The 13679-nt window shown below is 40.5% G+C and overlaps 2 protein-coding genes across 2 annotated transcripts in view; both read right to left on the bottom strand.

Moving 5' to 3' along the window:
* Positions 1-300: 300 nt before the first annotated feature.
* lrp11 (LDL receptor related protein 11) lies at positions 301-8117 on the bottom strand. The gene is made up of 9 exons (XM_022766431.1): positions 6023-8117; positions 4629-4786; positions 3591-3732; positions 3286-3411; positions 2888-3085; positions 1629-1796; positions 1479-1535; positions 1279-1371; positions 301-1181 (listed from the first exon to the last, which is right to left on the bottom strand). Exons 1-9 carry the CDS (start codon positions 6585-6587, stop codon positions 1027-1029), a joined length of 1662 nt encoding a protein of 553 aa, XP_022622152.1. The 5' UTR covers positions 6588-8117; the 3' UTR covers positions 301-1026.
* A 31-nt stretch (positions 8118-8148) lies between these two features.
* map3k5 (mitogen-activated protein kinase kinase kinase 5) overlaps positions 8149-13679 on the bottom strand; it is a 64847-nt gene continuing 59316 nt past the window's right edge. The window contains exons 24-30 of the mRNA XM_022766415.1: positions 13429-13614; positions 12299-12404; positions 11728-11971; positions 11489-11601; positions 10215-10330; positions 9773-9849; positions 8149-8812 (exon numbers count right to left, since the gene is read on the bottom strand). Of these exons, the coding sequence (XP_022622136.1) occupies positions 8752-8812; positions 9773-9849; positions 10215-10330; positions 11489-11601; positions 11728-11971; positions 12299-12404; positions 13429-13614 (903 nt within the window). The 3' untranslated portion in view covers positions 8149-8751. The remainder of the gene's footprint in view (positions 8813-9772; positions 9850-10214; positions 10331-11488; positions 11602-11727; positions 11972-12298; positions 12405-13428; positions 13615-13679) is intronic.

Below are 13679 nucleotides of genomic sequence, written 5' to 3'. Positions count from 1 at the left end.
GAAGTCGAACTGAGGTCCAGATACCATCAGCACAACCACACACTCCTTAGAAATGTATAACTAACCACCAAAAATAGTTTGTAAAATCTTGATTATTTTTATTTGCATTTTGCAAACTCTGCTTCTCAATATGATGCCGGGAGCCCCACGCTCACAGAAGAGACAGCTAACGAATGACCTCACTGTCCTTGATGGTAGTTTAATAATGCGTTTAAAATGTAGGTAAAGTTGAAATAATGCATTTTTATGAATCGTTGACACCAGTATTTTTTGATATATAATAAACTTTAATATCTCACATGAAGACAGCACTTAGAAAGAATACATCTGCGTAAATACAGTTTCATACTCCACAAATGTTTGCGTGAGAAAGAAAGATATGCAACAGACTCAGGCAGGAGTGGGTTCAACTTACTATGGCTTTATTATTCTGGGATACTTAAAGACTAACTTTAACAACAGGCACTCCAAAGTATTTAAGTTCTGCCCTCAGTTTAGTTCGGGTAAAATCTACAGCATGGTAGATCAGCGCCATCCAGTGGCAGAAATATGACATTTTTATGCAGCACTAGTCAGGAAAATGAATAAATAAAATAAATATCAAAGCAACCAATTTCAGGGATGAAAATTATTTTAATAAAAGGGACTTAAGGTGTATCCCAGAAATCAATGGGGGAATACAGACCAGTATATCAGCATCTAAGTAAGAGTGTTGATAATTCCTCAGGGATTCACAATCAGATTTTGTTAAGACAACATAAGCATGAATTCACGAGCATCTATGTCATTGGTTTTGATGACAGCGTCTATCAGCAGCAGTTTTATCAATCAGAGGGGTTCAGTGTGAGAAACTTTCATGATAGATGAGAGTTGTGATGTTTCCAGCTTGAAGTGAGGACAAATTAGAGACAAGAAATGCAGAGTGCAAGTTTAAGAAGTCCTGGCTCAGGCTCTGATGATGACACCCTCGACGAGTCTCTTTGTCAGATATCTGCGCTCTTCTATTTGCGGCCCCTGATTGATTGGCTACAGGTACATGCCGTTGATGAGGTAATCAGACTCCTCCGTGGTGAGGGCTCGGGCTTTCTTCAGCTTGTGACGAACGAGTCTGAGACGACAGCCGATCATGAGCAGAAGCAGGGCGGTGATGATTAGTCCGAGAGCCAGAGGAAGGATTGCACCTGGAGGAGGAGGAAGCAGAGGCCGAAAACACAGAACATTACTCATAAACCATGAAAGGAACCAGAGCTGGACAGAGACACAGACGCTGGGTCTCACCTGACTCTGGGATTGGATGTCCTCCCATCACTGGAAATGGTTTTGAGACCGGGACGTCGCTCTCTGCTTGTTTCTGGGAGACTTTAGGGGCAGCTATAACAACAGGTACAAATGCAGTTTAGTTTATGAAGCAGTCAGCTGTTACCACTAAGTTAATGATATGATACTGACGCTTTTTCTCCCCGTTTAAGAAAAATTACCTATTTCAGTCTGTCTGGTGATGGGAGGGGCCACAGTTGCTGGTTTGAAAGCCGGACCTGAAAGATGTTTCCATTATTCGTAAAATGTAGTAGTTTATGTTGCAGTTACAAAATTAGCGTAAAACAAAAGGGCAAAAAGCTAATTCTCACTTTTTTGTATGCATTCACTGACACAGTCTGATTCCTGGAGGAAATTGTTATGGTTGCCCTGGCAACCACCATACAGAAAGTGTTTGCATTCTCCTGCGTTTTGGTCATAGTACCAGCGTGGGAAGGTGCCTTTACAGGGTCCTACGACTGGAGCTGCAGCACACGGATCTACAGGTAGAGAGAGAACGGTTTACCTTTACCTTGTTTCACATTTGACATCAGGGAATCATGCAAACTTACCCCCTCGTGTACAAGCACATAGGGACTACTGGTGTAGCATAGCTCTGAAACAATTAGTGGATTATCTGATTAGTTGATTGCAAAAATGTTATTCTACAACAATTTGGATGAATTATTTGTCATTTAAGTAATTTATCCAACAAAAATGCCAAACATTCAGTGATCTCAGGTTCTCAAATGTGAGGACTTTCTCTGTTTGAAAATTAAAATGCTTGGTTGCTGGGCTGCTGGTTGGAAAAACAAGCAATATGAGGGCGTCATCTTAGGCTCTGGGGGATTGTGACAAGCATTATCAACTATTTTCTGACGACTGACTGACTAATGAGGAATTAATCAGCGATAAAAATAATCCTTACTTTCAGTGATAGAAGATTAACTACATTACCCACAATCAGCAGAGTTCACCAAGACAACAATGTACAAAATATATCTGGTGCTATTCCCTTTGACCTCTCCTCTCTGCTATACAATGGGGACTAAATTTGCCAAGCATGTGAACACGGGCCTGAGCATTTGTGAAATGAAGAAAAGACTCCTGAGAATACACCTCACCCTAGTAATACATATGGCAAACAGCAATGGTGGAAGTGTCTGCCTGATTCAGGGATCAGATGGCGGAGGGGACAGAGGTGCTTTGTTCCTGCACTCAGAGAATATGCAGCACGGAGCTGCTTTCCCAGGGAATGCAGAGTGGCCCTGTGGCTTTGCCAGCATTTTCAGCTCTGTGCTATGACTCAATGGCTGCCTACAGGGGCTCCATCTGCTTCTCTGTCCAGACACGCACTAAAACCATCTCTGCCACTTTACAAAGGGCTACTGCACTAAAGACACAGTGATGGAGGATCACACTGCTAGTGCACATTTGAACAGGTGCTGCTAAAGTAAAAAATTCTGGTAGATTCTCATCCAACCATGTATCCCCACCCTACTATGTTTCGTGTTATCACACACAGCAACATTTTCAGGTCTCTTGTTGCAGTTATTCGAGATAAAATGTGTTTAAAGACATAAACACTTACCTTGACTGACAGAAGCCTTCTGTTGACTGGGGCTTTGTTGAGTAACAGTGCTGTCCTGAAGTGGTACGATGCTCTCTATGGTCTTCCTGGGTCCATTCTGGAGCATGGAGCCATCCTCAGCCTCCTCTGTCTGAGCTCCAGATCGATGAGGGCTGGGTAGGTCGACAGGGTGGGTGACTGACTTCCTGCTGCTGTCGACTACAGTAATCACAGGAAAACAGATGGATGGTGGGTAGATCTGAATGCTTTTGTGTATTTTTTCTTCTTTCTTGCCCATTAAGCGTGTTTCCTTTAACTGATTCTGATAATACCAGAGATTATAAAAGACTGTGCTTACACCATCAAAAAAAAACAAAAACAAACAAGCCAAGCATTTCTGAACAGGAAATGTTTCTCACAGTTTGGGCAGAAGTCTTCATCAGAGCGGTCTGGACAGTGTTGCTTCCCGTCACAAGCATAGGTGATGTCAATACAGCAACCGTCATCACACTTGAACTGGTAGTTTGAACAGTGACCTGTGCACACTGCGGACACAGAAAAGTATAACTACACATCTGGCCACCACAAAAGCTCAGCCTCAGCAACACCTTCATTTGGGTTTAAATATGAACCTTGAATCTAAGGGAGAATCAGTACATCACAAAAGAGCTAAAAACAAAACACACACACACATCAAAGATACATGCTTTGGTGAGTACATCACCTTCTGCTTGGTGTTTTGGTGCCAGCACAGTGACGGAGACGTTGTCGGAGCTCTTCTGGCCCGATGTGTCGGTGACTGTCATCTGGAAAGTGTACACACCCTCCTGGAGACCACTTATCTTCAAAAGCCCTGGATGGGTCGCCTTCAACACACATACAAAAAGAGTCTAAGGATGGACAACAGTTCTGCTATCAGATTTGAATAAACTGTATGAGCGAAGACCCTCGTTTCTGAAAACCTCTATTGTTTCTATCTCTTAAATGTAAGAGCAGAGTTTAGCAGTAGGCTACAAAATCTGATCCCAGCATCATTTCTTTTTAAAACTTTATTGACTTGTGAAAAATAAATGTTTTTATAAGCCCCTACTATTATTCTGTCATGCAAATGCAGTAGTTTGAAGGGTTTTTTTTCCCACCGAGATTTATCCTCAAGACATCTGTACCCACACGAGTTCAGTGGAGCTAAGAGGAATTTTCTTTGTGGTTCTCAATGCATTAAAAAAGCCTCGCTGTCAAGTGTTTTCACTGGGAACTATTTTCTGTTGAAGGTAGGAAATGGTGAAAACTGACCATACATGAAAGTGTTGGAAGTTTCCCATGTTGCCTCTAAGGCTGTGAACAGAGGGCAGGCTCCAAGGCAGGTTTGTGCATAAAAACTCTTATCTCTGTTGATACAGTAGGGTATTATGGAGCTCCGGAGACAAGCCACTCTGTTGACTTAAATGCGACAACTAATGCAAACACACACATGTAATTTGACTCTGATGCCTGTGACCATTTATACTGCAAATGCAAATGTTAGAATCATCTGATTCCAAAATGAGAGAATACCAAAGCCTCTTTTCCTCTGGAGTTTTAGCAACGTTCACACAAGAAATTCAATTAAGTGGAGTGAGCTAGAGCAATCCACTGTCAGTGAGTTACAGGCTTTCTTTCTCACAGGGAGCACCCAAATTAAACTGTGTATGGTCAATATGCTGCAAAGTGGCTTGGCTATTCGTATTAACTGAATATAATACTATGTGACGTAAACACTGACCTTCATATTGATGGTTGTGTCCCCTTTAACAAGAGTCCATTCATAGTGGTTGATCCCATGGTCATCCACGCTGTCCCGGCCATCCAGGACGGCCCAGTCTGTGGGCAACTGGATCACCACATCCTGCCCAGCGTCACTGCGAGGAGGCTCATCCACCTCTGCAAACAGGAAACTCTCAGTTATATGTGGTATACAGTGGGTTAAGACATTCAGAAAGGTTATTAAAAATAGAGATATCTTTACATTTGATTAAAAGATTGTACTTATTTAGTGCTGTGATTGCTGATTATTTTATTTTGATTAATTGTTTAGTCTATAAATTGCTAGAAAGTAGTGAAAAAATACCAAACACATTCACTTTAGATTGAGATTTAGAAAATGATTTCATTATCAAAACAGTTTGTGGTTAATTTCTGTAACTGCACTATCCACTGTCCACTCTGCCTGTTTGGATGGAAATCACTAGTAAAACAAATAAAAGAGATAACTGTTGTCATACAAACACCTGCTGCTGGTCTCAGTGCCCTGGTCTAATTTTGCAAGACCAAAACCTAAAAAGCAAATCATTAACCCACGCTGCCTGTTTTATCAAGATAAGTAGCAGTTTTTAGTGGCTAACCCTAAAGTGCTGAGCTCTACGGAAGTGTTAGAAAACTGATACGTTTCTATTATTGCATAAACCTTTTCCTGTGCACAATAAATAAAGGCACATCAGTCATCCCTTTTTCATTGCTGTTTTGTTTACTGCATAAGAAGAGTAGCATGCTACTGAATAATTAAGTAACATTTCCAGTAACCATCATAAGTCACTCACAAATCCCTGCTGTGCTTGTTCATCTTCATTCATTTTCCCTCACAAACAAATGTCAAGTCATTTTTATTCTGTAGTTCCTCATGTTAGTTCAGCAAAAAAAAAAAAACCCTTTACATAACATTTGAAAATTCTCCTTTCTTAGTTGTATTTCAATTTGATCAGTAGCTTTAATTATTGAACCACTGGTTAAAATGTTACCTATGACAAGGTAACCAGAATAAAACCTTTACTTTGTGCCCATTATAAAATTGGAGAATCCTTTGCTTGTTTCAGCAATGTAACTGGATTGTTGTTAAATTGTTTTCAGTTATAATTAACAAGTTAATAGCAAACCAGCATGTTTACCTGGTTATTAAATACTTGTTAACTTGTTAACTGCAAGGGTAAACAAGGACCCTGTGTATTTTTTTAATCATCTTAACCTAAGATGAACAGTAGGTTAGGCATTCAGACACAGTCATTTGCCTAATAATGATATGATATCATGATGATATCATGGACGAATCATTTTATGATTCATGGTCGAAGGGCGTGTTGTTAAACCCCTAAGCCTGCTAACTGTACCAGCAGCATCTCCCACCTTGTGCATCACCCTCATCAGGGAGCCCTTCCCCCGGCCTCCTGGCTGAACCGCTGGATGAAACAGGGAGGTGTCCCTGCGTTGTGTTGGGAGTCCGGCTGTATGTGGTGAAGCCTTGCTGTGGAGCGAAGGAGCAGACATTTTTGTTCCTGTAGGTGCAGTTGAACAGGTAGCATCGGAGGCTGTCCCCGGGCTGCCTTAGGTCCTCCTGGACCAGCGCCACGGTGCAGTGAGGCTGGGAGCAGCAGGCGTGCAGGCAGTCCTTCCAGCTGTACACCCTCTCCGGGACCAGCAGGAAGGTGGCCCCTTGCTCCACAGAGGCCCTAGCCCGGATGATGCGCTCCCCAACGGCGTCGAAGTCGCCCACACAGGAGTCAATCACATCGCTTGCCCTGTACGCCTGATCCTGCTGGAGCTGCTTGCGGAACTCCTCCAGCAGCTCCTCCACCCCTGATATCTTAGATTTAAGGTCCGATATCGGAGAAGAACGAGTGAAGGCAGGTTGAACCGTCAACAACAACACAACACAAGCGAGCAGCAGCCAGGGATGCTTAAGCAGAGCCATGTTGTTCACGCAGCTAAACGGCGTCTCCCTCTGCCTCCGGCTGGTCTCCGACGCATGAGGGTGCTTACCAGCAGAGGATGGCCTTCCTACATGAAATAATATCTCCGCAAATGGCGACTTTAAAACACAGTATTTTACAGAAAAATCGTTGCCAGATCCTGTGCGAAGGAGCTAACGGTTAGTCCTCTGACGATGCTAAAAAGTGTCGTTGTCATGGTGAGGGGGAGACGGCCGCGAGACGAGAACGTTTGGGTGCTATGGCTCAGAACCCGCTGACGTCACCGATATGAATAAATATGGCACGCAGGAAGCAGCACACCTGTACCTCAGACAACTACACTATTACATCTCTACCATTGGGATTTCTGTACAGAAGAAGACACAATTAAATATTTATTCATGAATACCCATTTAGCCTACAGTAGTAGCTATTCTACATTATGGAGACAAGAAGCAGAAACCACACAGGACTATTAAACTTACTAGATTTATACTCTTTGTTCTTTACTAATGTATATCTTACTTACTTGTCTTACAAATGACAAAATGGATGTCTGATTGTATGTCACCCTTGTTGTGTGTGACAGTGGTCTAAACAAACACACAACAAGCAAACCTGTAGCTCTGTTGATCTCTCTCTGCTTACTGGTGTTTGCTTGCCTTAAAAGGCCCATTATAGCCTGCAGTCATTTGAACAGCAGCACAAGTTAGACTACAATGGAACATTTTTTTTATCACTTTATGTGATCTATTTACTTTTTCTGTAGCCCTAAGGTCTTTGTTTTTTATTGTCCTGTAATATTTTCAGGCACTTACTTATACTAAGATGTAATTAGGTATGTGTGTGTGTGTGCATGTTGTCTGCCTGTATCTGTTTTGTTTTTTTTAGTTTTACAGTGGAAAGCTCCTTTAATTGCATCTGTTTTAGATTGTGCTACAAACAAACCAGTAGGTTGTGTGTTAGCCTATTATGTAAGTAATGCTGATGCAAAAACTACAATATTTGTTTCACAGTTTCAAGATGAAAAGTTTATTTAACAATATGACACAAAAATCTTGAATCATTATAGATATGAAACAAAACAGACACACTGCTCATGATTAGTTTCCCCCGGTTTCTGACATCATGTTTTAAAATAATTTAAAAAAAAGTCAAGGCTCTTCCATGTGAAATTTGTTTGCATTTGATATTTCATAATAACATACATGTGATTGATATCTACACAAGCAAGATAAACACAATTTTGTCAGTGTACAAGAACAAAAACAGAGCAAATGATCCAATGTAATATCAATTACTAACTGAATATTATCTCCTTTGATTTGTGACACTACAAGATACAATAATATCCAATTTATGTTTCACATGTTCATCATAGACTCGCTCCAGTCCACATGGAGATTTGACAATGTTTATCAATATATTTTTAAAGTACATAAATGTTGTTCACATATAATTTTATAACACAATATTTACATGTTTCTGAAAAATAAAAATGTAGATTCCTATCAAAAAAGGAAATGTGAAAAAAAAAACATCCACAATTTAAATAAGTCTCAGTACTGATAAAAAAAAAAAAGAAAAAAAAAGAAATTAAAGAGGGCATGCATTGACATCCTTCAGATTACCATAACAATTAAATTAAAAATCAATTTAAATAAAGTAGTGACTAGATGCCTATGATAAAAATATTAGTACAGATGAATTTGAATGTAGTATTTTGTATCTCAGGCTTGTATTAGAAAAAAAGTCAGTCTCCAGCTTTGTAAACGTGACATCTCGTAAAGACGGGAGAAAAATGTTTTGACAGTTTTCAAGGTTTGAATGATAGATTTTCCACCAAAATTGTCATTTTTAAACGCACCTGTAACAAAAAGGCGGCGCCATGTCCATCAGGCATAACAAAACTAGTGGCACTTCTTAGTAATTGTTGCTTTCACAATGACCTCATATCCAAAATCCTTGTTTCAAAATTATAAAACACTACAAGAACACCGGTCAGGGAGTTTTGTTGTATGAATGGACAGCTGCTCTGCACACATGGTGAACACAGGTTCTTCTCCTAAAAGTCTTGCTCTTATAAATTCTGAGGTAAAGAGGAGAATACTGAGTTAATGGGACAAAGGTCCTGGCTTCTCTGAGTGGTTGTCGCCACTTAAGGCCTCAGGTTGGCTTCTGCCTGTAGTCTGTGATGGCCTTCCATAGTTTACACAGGATCCCACCTCTGACAAGAAACAGTGAAAAGACTGTTAGGTTACAATATACAGCACAATACAGTATCTTGCAGATTGTATGTACATAAATTATCCTGTATGTCCTATAACTCGGTTTTCCAAGAACTGAAAAAAGGCTGCATTTTTTTGCTGCCCACAATTCCCCTTTCTAACATTTCATTACTTCTGACTGTTTTTTCTTGTCCTGAGAGTCAGGCAGTGCTTAGTATGAGACAATGAGCTTCCTGGCTACTGTCGCTAACTGTACTAACAGCGCTTGCTATACAGTAGGTCTCCACAAAAAATGATTTAACATCCTTGTCTGCATGCCATCACCACTCTCACCTCTATAAATGTAGGGCTTGTACTGCTGTTTACCACCATGTACTTTTTTATACTGTGGGATGCCAAAAGCAGAAATGAACATGTCCTGCACATATAGTGATGGCTATAATGGCTCAATATTGGTTTTTGACTTGTTTCACTCTTATGTGAACATGACACAATATGAGCTGAGAAGATGCCACAGATGGGAGAAATTTAAAACAGTCAGCTAAGAAGCAGGTTTACAGATGTGATGTGATCAGCTTGATCAATTAACCACAGCTCTGCCAACCCCACCTGAACCTAGACTTCACAATTAGTGCGACCTCCTGAGCAGAGCCATATAAAGGCTGTGAGAACTACATCCAGAACCAAATCTGTGCCACCTGTGAAAACACTTTCAGAGCTTGTGAGCGCAGTTTAGCTACCTGCTAAATCCTGAGAAAGTGCAAACTTTGCCTTTGCAAACCTAAAGTAAGAACCTGAAAATACATCAATACAAACTCTACCATTATGCACAGACTTCTGTGGGCATTCTGGACAATTAGCGTGCTACAGATGTAAGTGTCATCATGTATTTTTGTAACTAAATAAACACAGAAGTGAATCATCTTAAAAAGAGAAAATAAAAAAAACGGATGTACTACCTCAGTCTTAAACTCTTCAGATCGTCTCTCGTTACATCATGGAGGATGTCGTTCAACGTATACTCCTCATTCAGTATCTAAGGAGTCAGAGTGGATAAAATGAGATCAATACATTCTTCCTCAGTCTTAAGTGTTCATTTCCCACAATATGATGAAATGCCTGAGAAGCTCTGGGTAAAGCTCTGATTGAAGACAAATCATGATGGCACAAACGGCAAGTCACTATGTTAATATAAACATACATACTTTTCTTGTACCTAAATAAACTCTAACAGATTCATGGCATATCCAAGAAAACTTCATTCTTACGTGTACAGTGTTAATGCAGTTGAAAAAATGGCAAATGATAAATGAGACACATGACAACAACTGACAAAATGATTGAATAATAAAGTACGCAGTAGTCATGGTCCAGCTCCAGAAGATAAAAGCAGGGACTCACTCTTTCTATGGAGTCCTGGTCAGCACCGTAAAGCCTCAGCCAGCTGGTCAGCTCCGAGTCTTCATCTCTGTCTGGAGTCTGACTCGTCCCTCCCTCCGTCGGTGACGTGGGGACGTCTGCCAGAGAAGAGAGTGAACACATTCCTTCAGCGCACCGGAGCTCAATCAGCTGACATTTCCACAAAGAAAAACTGTGCTGCATCATCACAGTAGCCAAAATCATCTATTCATTCACTGAGTTCATAGCAACCGTATACAGCACTGGATAGAAAAAAATGACCTTACTGCACATGTCATAGTGAACTTTGCTTATTCAATACTTTTTTTTTCCTATGCCATGCAAATTAAGGTAATAATCAATACTTAAAGCCCAACCAATATAGTATGCTGTATATACACATTGTAATAATATTGACTCACAAATAGTGAAATAGATAAATAAAAGTAAAATATACTTTGTATGTTGGCAGATATGCAAAACAAAACTGCATCTATTATCACATCTAGTATGAGGAAAAATATCAAAGGGAATTAAAACTGGGCCGTCCTCTACATATAAAACATTTGAATGATCATAACAAAATGTAAAGAACAACAACGATAATAATAAAAAAATCATAAAAATCAAAATCGGCAGGCTTTATTATGCATATATTTTCATGTATTATATAGACTTCATAATTCAACTTTAACATGTTTTGTTAAAGTTGTGGATTCATTTATAGTTATAATTTATGACAATGTCATTTTCGGTCAAGTTTATTGTTCAGAACATATTGTTATGTAACGCTGTATTGTGCACTGTACATAATGTTTATCATGACTCTATACTGACTGAATGTAAGGAAATCCCATCAAAAAGGCTTGTGTAAAAAGTCAATATCTGATGATATAATGTTTCTGTTGATATGCAGTAATTCTCAGATATTGATATTGGGCTCAAATGTCCAATTTTGACACACAAGCAAATAAAAATGGCAGCACATATAAATATCTTTTGAGAGGCTGCTATCATTTCTTCAATAGCAATATCATCACATCAGCAAGTCAGGAGGCATTTGATAAAAAAAAAAGAAGAAGCTCTGTTCATGTGCACTGTTGTTATAACAACTTCTATAAATTACTTTAGCTGTGAGCTGATGGGAAAACAGTCTGATGCAACCTTGGTGAATGTTTGAATGTTTCTTTGCGCTTTCATGCATTCTACAGTAGCTGCTGTACAAGTGAGGCTAGTATAACCTACAGTCAATGTAGAAATGAAATCAGAGTACAGACCTGCGGGCTCAGATCGCAGCCTCAGTAGTCTGATCTCCTGCTCTCTCTCTTCCAGCACTAGTTGCAGGATGGCCTGATACTCTCTCTCCTTCTCCAGCAGCTGTTCCAGCAGCCTGGAGTCAAACAGGTCGCAGGAAACACAGCAGGAGTTTTTATTTCACAGACTATTATCAGAAATGAACAGATAATAACACATCTAATGGTTTATCTATCCGATTACAGCAGACGTTCATGCCTACCTGTTGGTCTCCAGCTTCATCCTGCCCAGCTCCATGCTCACAGAGCGCTGTGCATTGTGGGACTCGTGTGAGACGGTGGAGCTGAGCGTGCTGACTCCCGACGTGGCCACAGTGTCGTCGTGGGCGGCGATGGGAGGAGCCCGGCTCTGGTGGGCGGAGTTTCCCTCCGGCTCAGTGTCGTCGTCGACGTCCTCCTGATCGGCCGGGTCACTTTCTGAGGCCAGACTGAAGTGAGGCCGCAGCTCTGAACACACACAAGACACAATGATGATCAACAGGATGGATAGGATGCACTTTGTTTGATTTATTTGTTATGTATGGAAAATATCATTGATTCTGATGCTGCACTAAGATCAGCTTCCTGACAAGTAATCATAAATATATCTTTAAAAGTAGTATTAGAGCTGAAAAGATTAAAGTTGATTAGTCGATCAATAAGAATATTTAGACCAATTTTGATCATTCATGAACTGTTTCGATTGATTATGAAGTCAGTTCCAGCTTCTGATGTGAGGATTTGCTGCTTCTCTCTGTTTATATTATTATCATAGCGCTCTGCTCGAGACACTACCTGGCACCAGGATTGTGATGGCGGTCTGCACAGCTTTGCGGATGATGTTGTCCAGAGCGAACATCCAGTGAGGCTTGATGTTGTGGTTTCGCAGCACTTTGTTTACCTGGAAATGTGAAAGGTTCCACAGTCAGAAAGAAAGTCATACTGTATTCTAATACTGAATACATTTCAAATAATTGCAAGATTTTTAAATTCATATTCCAGATCTTTTTAATAGTGTTTATGTTTTGATTTGTCTTGTATTTTAAAATATAGTTTATTGTTCCTTTTTATTCTCATTATCCTCTGCTCCACTGACCAGAAGGCATCTTTAAAGCACCATTCTACTGTATGTTTGCACACCTTTTAAGATATTTCAGTCAATTATTGAATTTTTGAACTTGTGCTCTACAAACCAAACTATGAATCTTCCTGGCTGCATGAATTTCTCCCTCCTCTACTCTACATTGTTTTCACTGATGACCAACAGGAGGCATCAGAGCTTCATCCTCTTACAGGATTATGCAATACCTCTTCCTCATACAAAAACAACCACTTGCTCTAGTGCAATTTCATCTGCACAATTGCATCTCTGAAGGGGAAGAGCAGAAAAGCCTTTTTACACGATGTGCAATTACTCCTGACAGACCCCCACCTTTTTACTGCCTCACTTAAAGGTTACAAGTATTTCACAGTTAGCTGTCAGATCACTGTGCAGGAGGAGCAGCAACACGACAGCGCTGCTGCCGTCTGCAGCTCATGCAAAATGACAACAATTATCCTGAAATGTTCAGAGCCCATGGTCGGTGCAGAGGCTAGGAGCACCTCTGCCTACAGATAGGGGGATTGATAATAGAAAGAAAATCACATGTTACAGGTGCAGGAGAGGAGAATCTCAGCAAATAAAGCTTCAAAAGAACAGTTTGTGTTTTGTCGCTGCTGCAGTTTTAAATGTGAGCCTCCGATAAAATGATGCAGAAAGCAGATAGATGTGGAGTATTTTGGGTTTGGGTTGTTTTAGTTTGATTGATAATATTTTGATCAATAATTCATTAACCCAGCAGGATGAGATGTGAGATTAAATAAAATAAATACCATGACCTTCTGGCTCTGTGATGTGACGCAGCGTTTTTGTGTGCAGTACTTACAGCGTCCTGGAAGCCAAACAGCACGACCTGCAGCTGACTGATGGCGCTGCTGTCGAAGTCCAGCTCTAGCTTTAGTTGAGACAGCGTGTTGGCGATGATCTTCCTGTCGGCCATGCGCACAAAGTCAGCCAGACTGACCACGAGGGTGGAGATGAGCTGAGGCTTCAGCTTCATTTCCTCAGAGCCCTGGGAGGTGAGAGCGGTGGGAGAGGAAGATGAAAACAGATGAGGTATACAGGAGTTATGAGGGC

The sequence above is a fragment of the Seriola dumerili genome, unplaced genomic scaffold (genome assembly GCF_002260705.1).
Source record: "Seriola dumerili isolate Sdu_G_001 unplaced genomic scaffold, Sdu_1.0 BDQW01000025.1, whole genome shotgun sequence".
Classification (NCBI taxonomy): Eukaryota; Metazoa; Chordata; class Actinopteri; order Carangiformes; family Carangidae; genus Seriola; species Seriola dumerili.
This window is presented reverse-complemented; position numbering and strand designations above follow the sequence as displayed.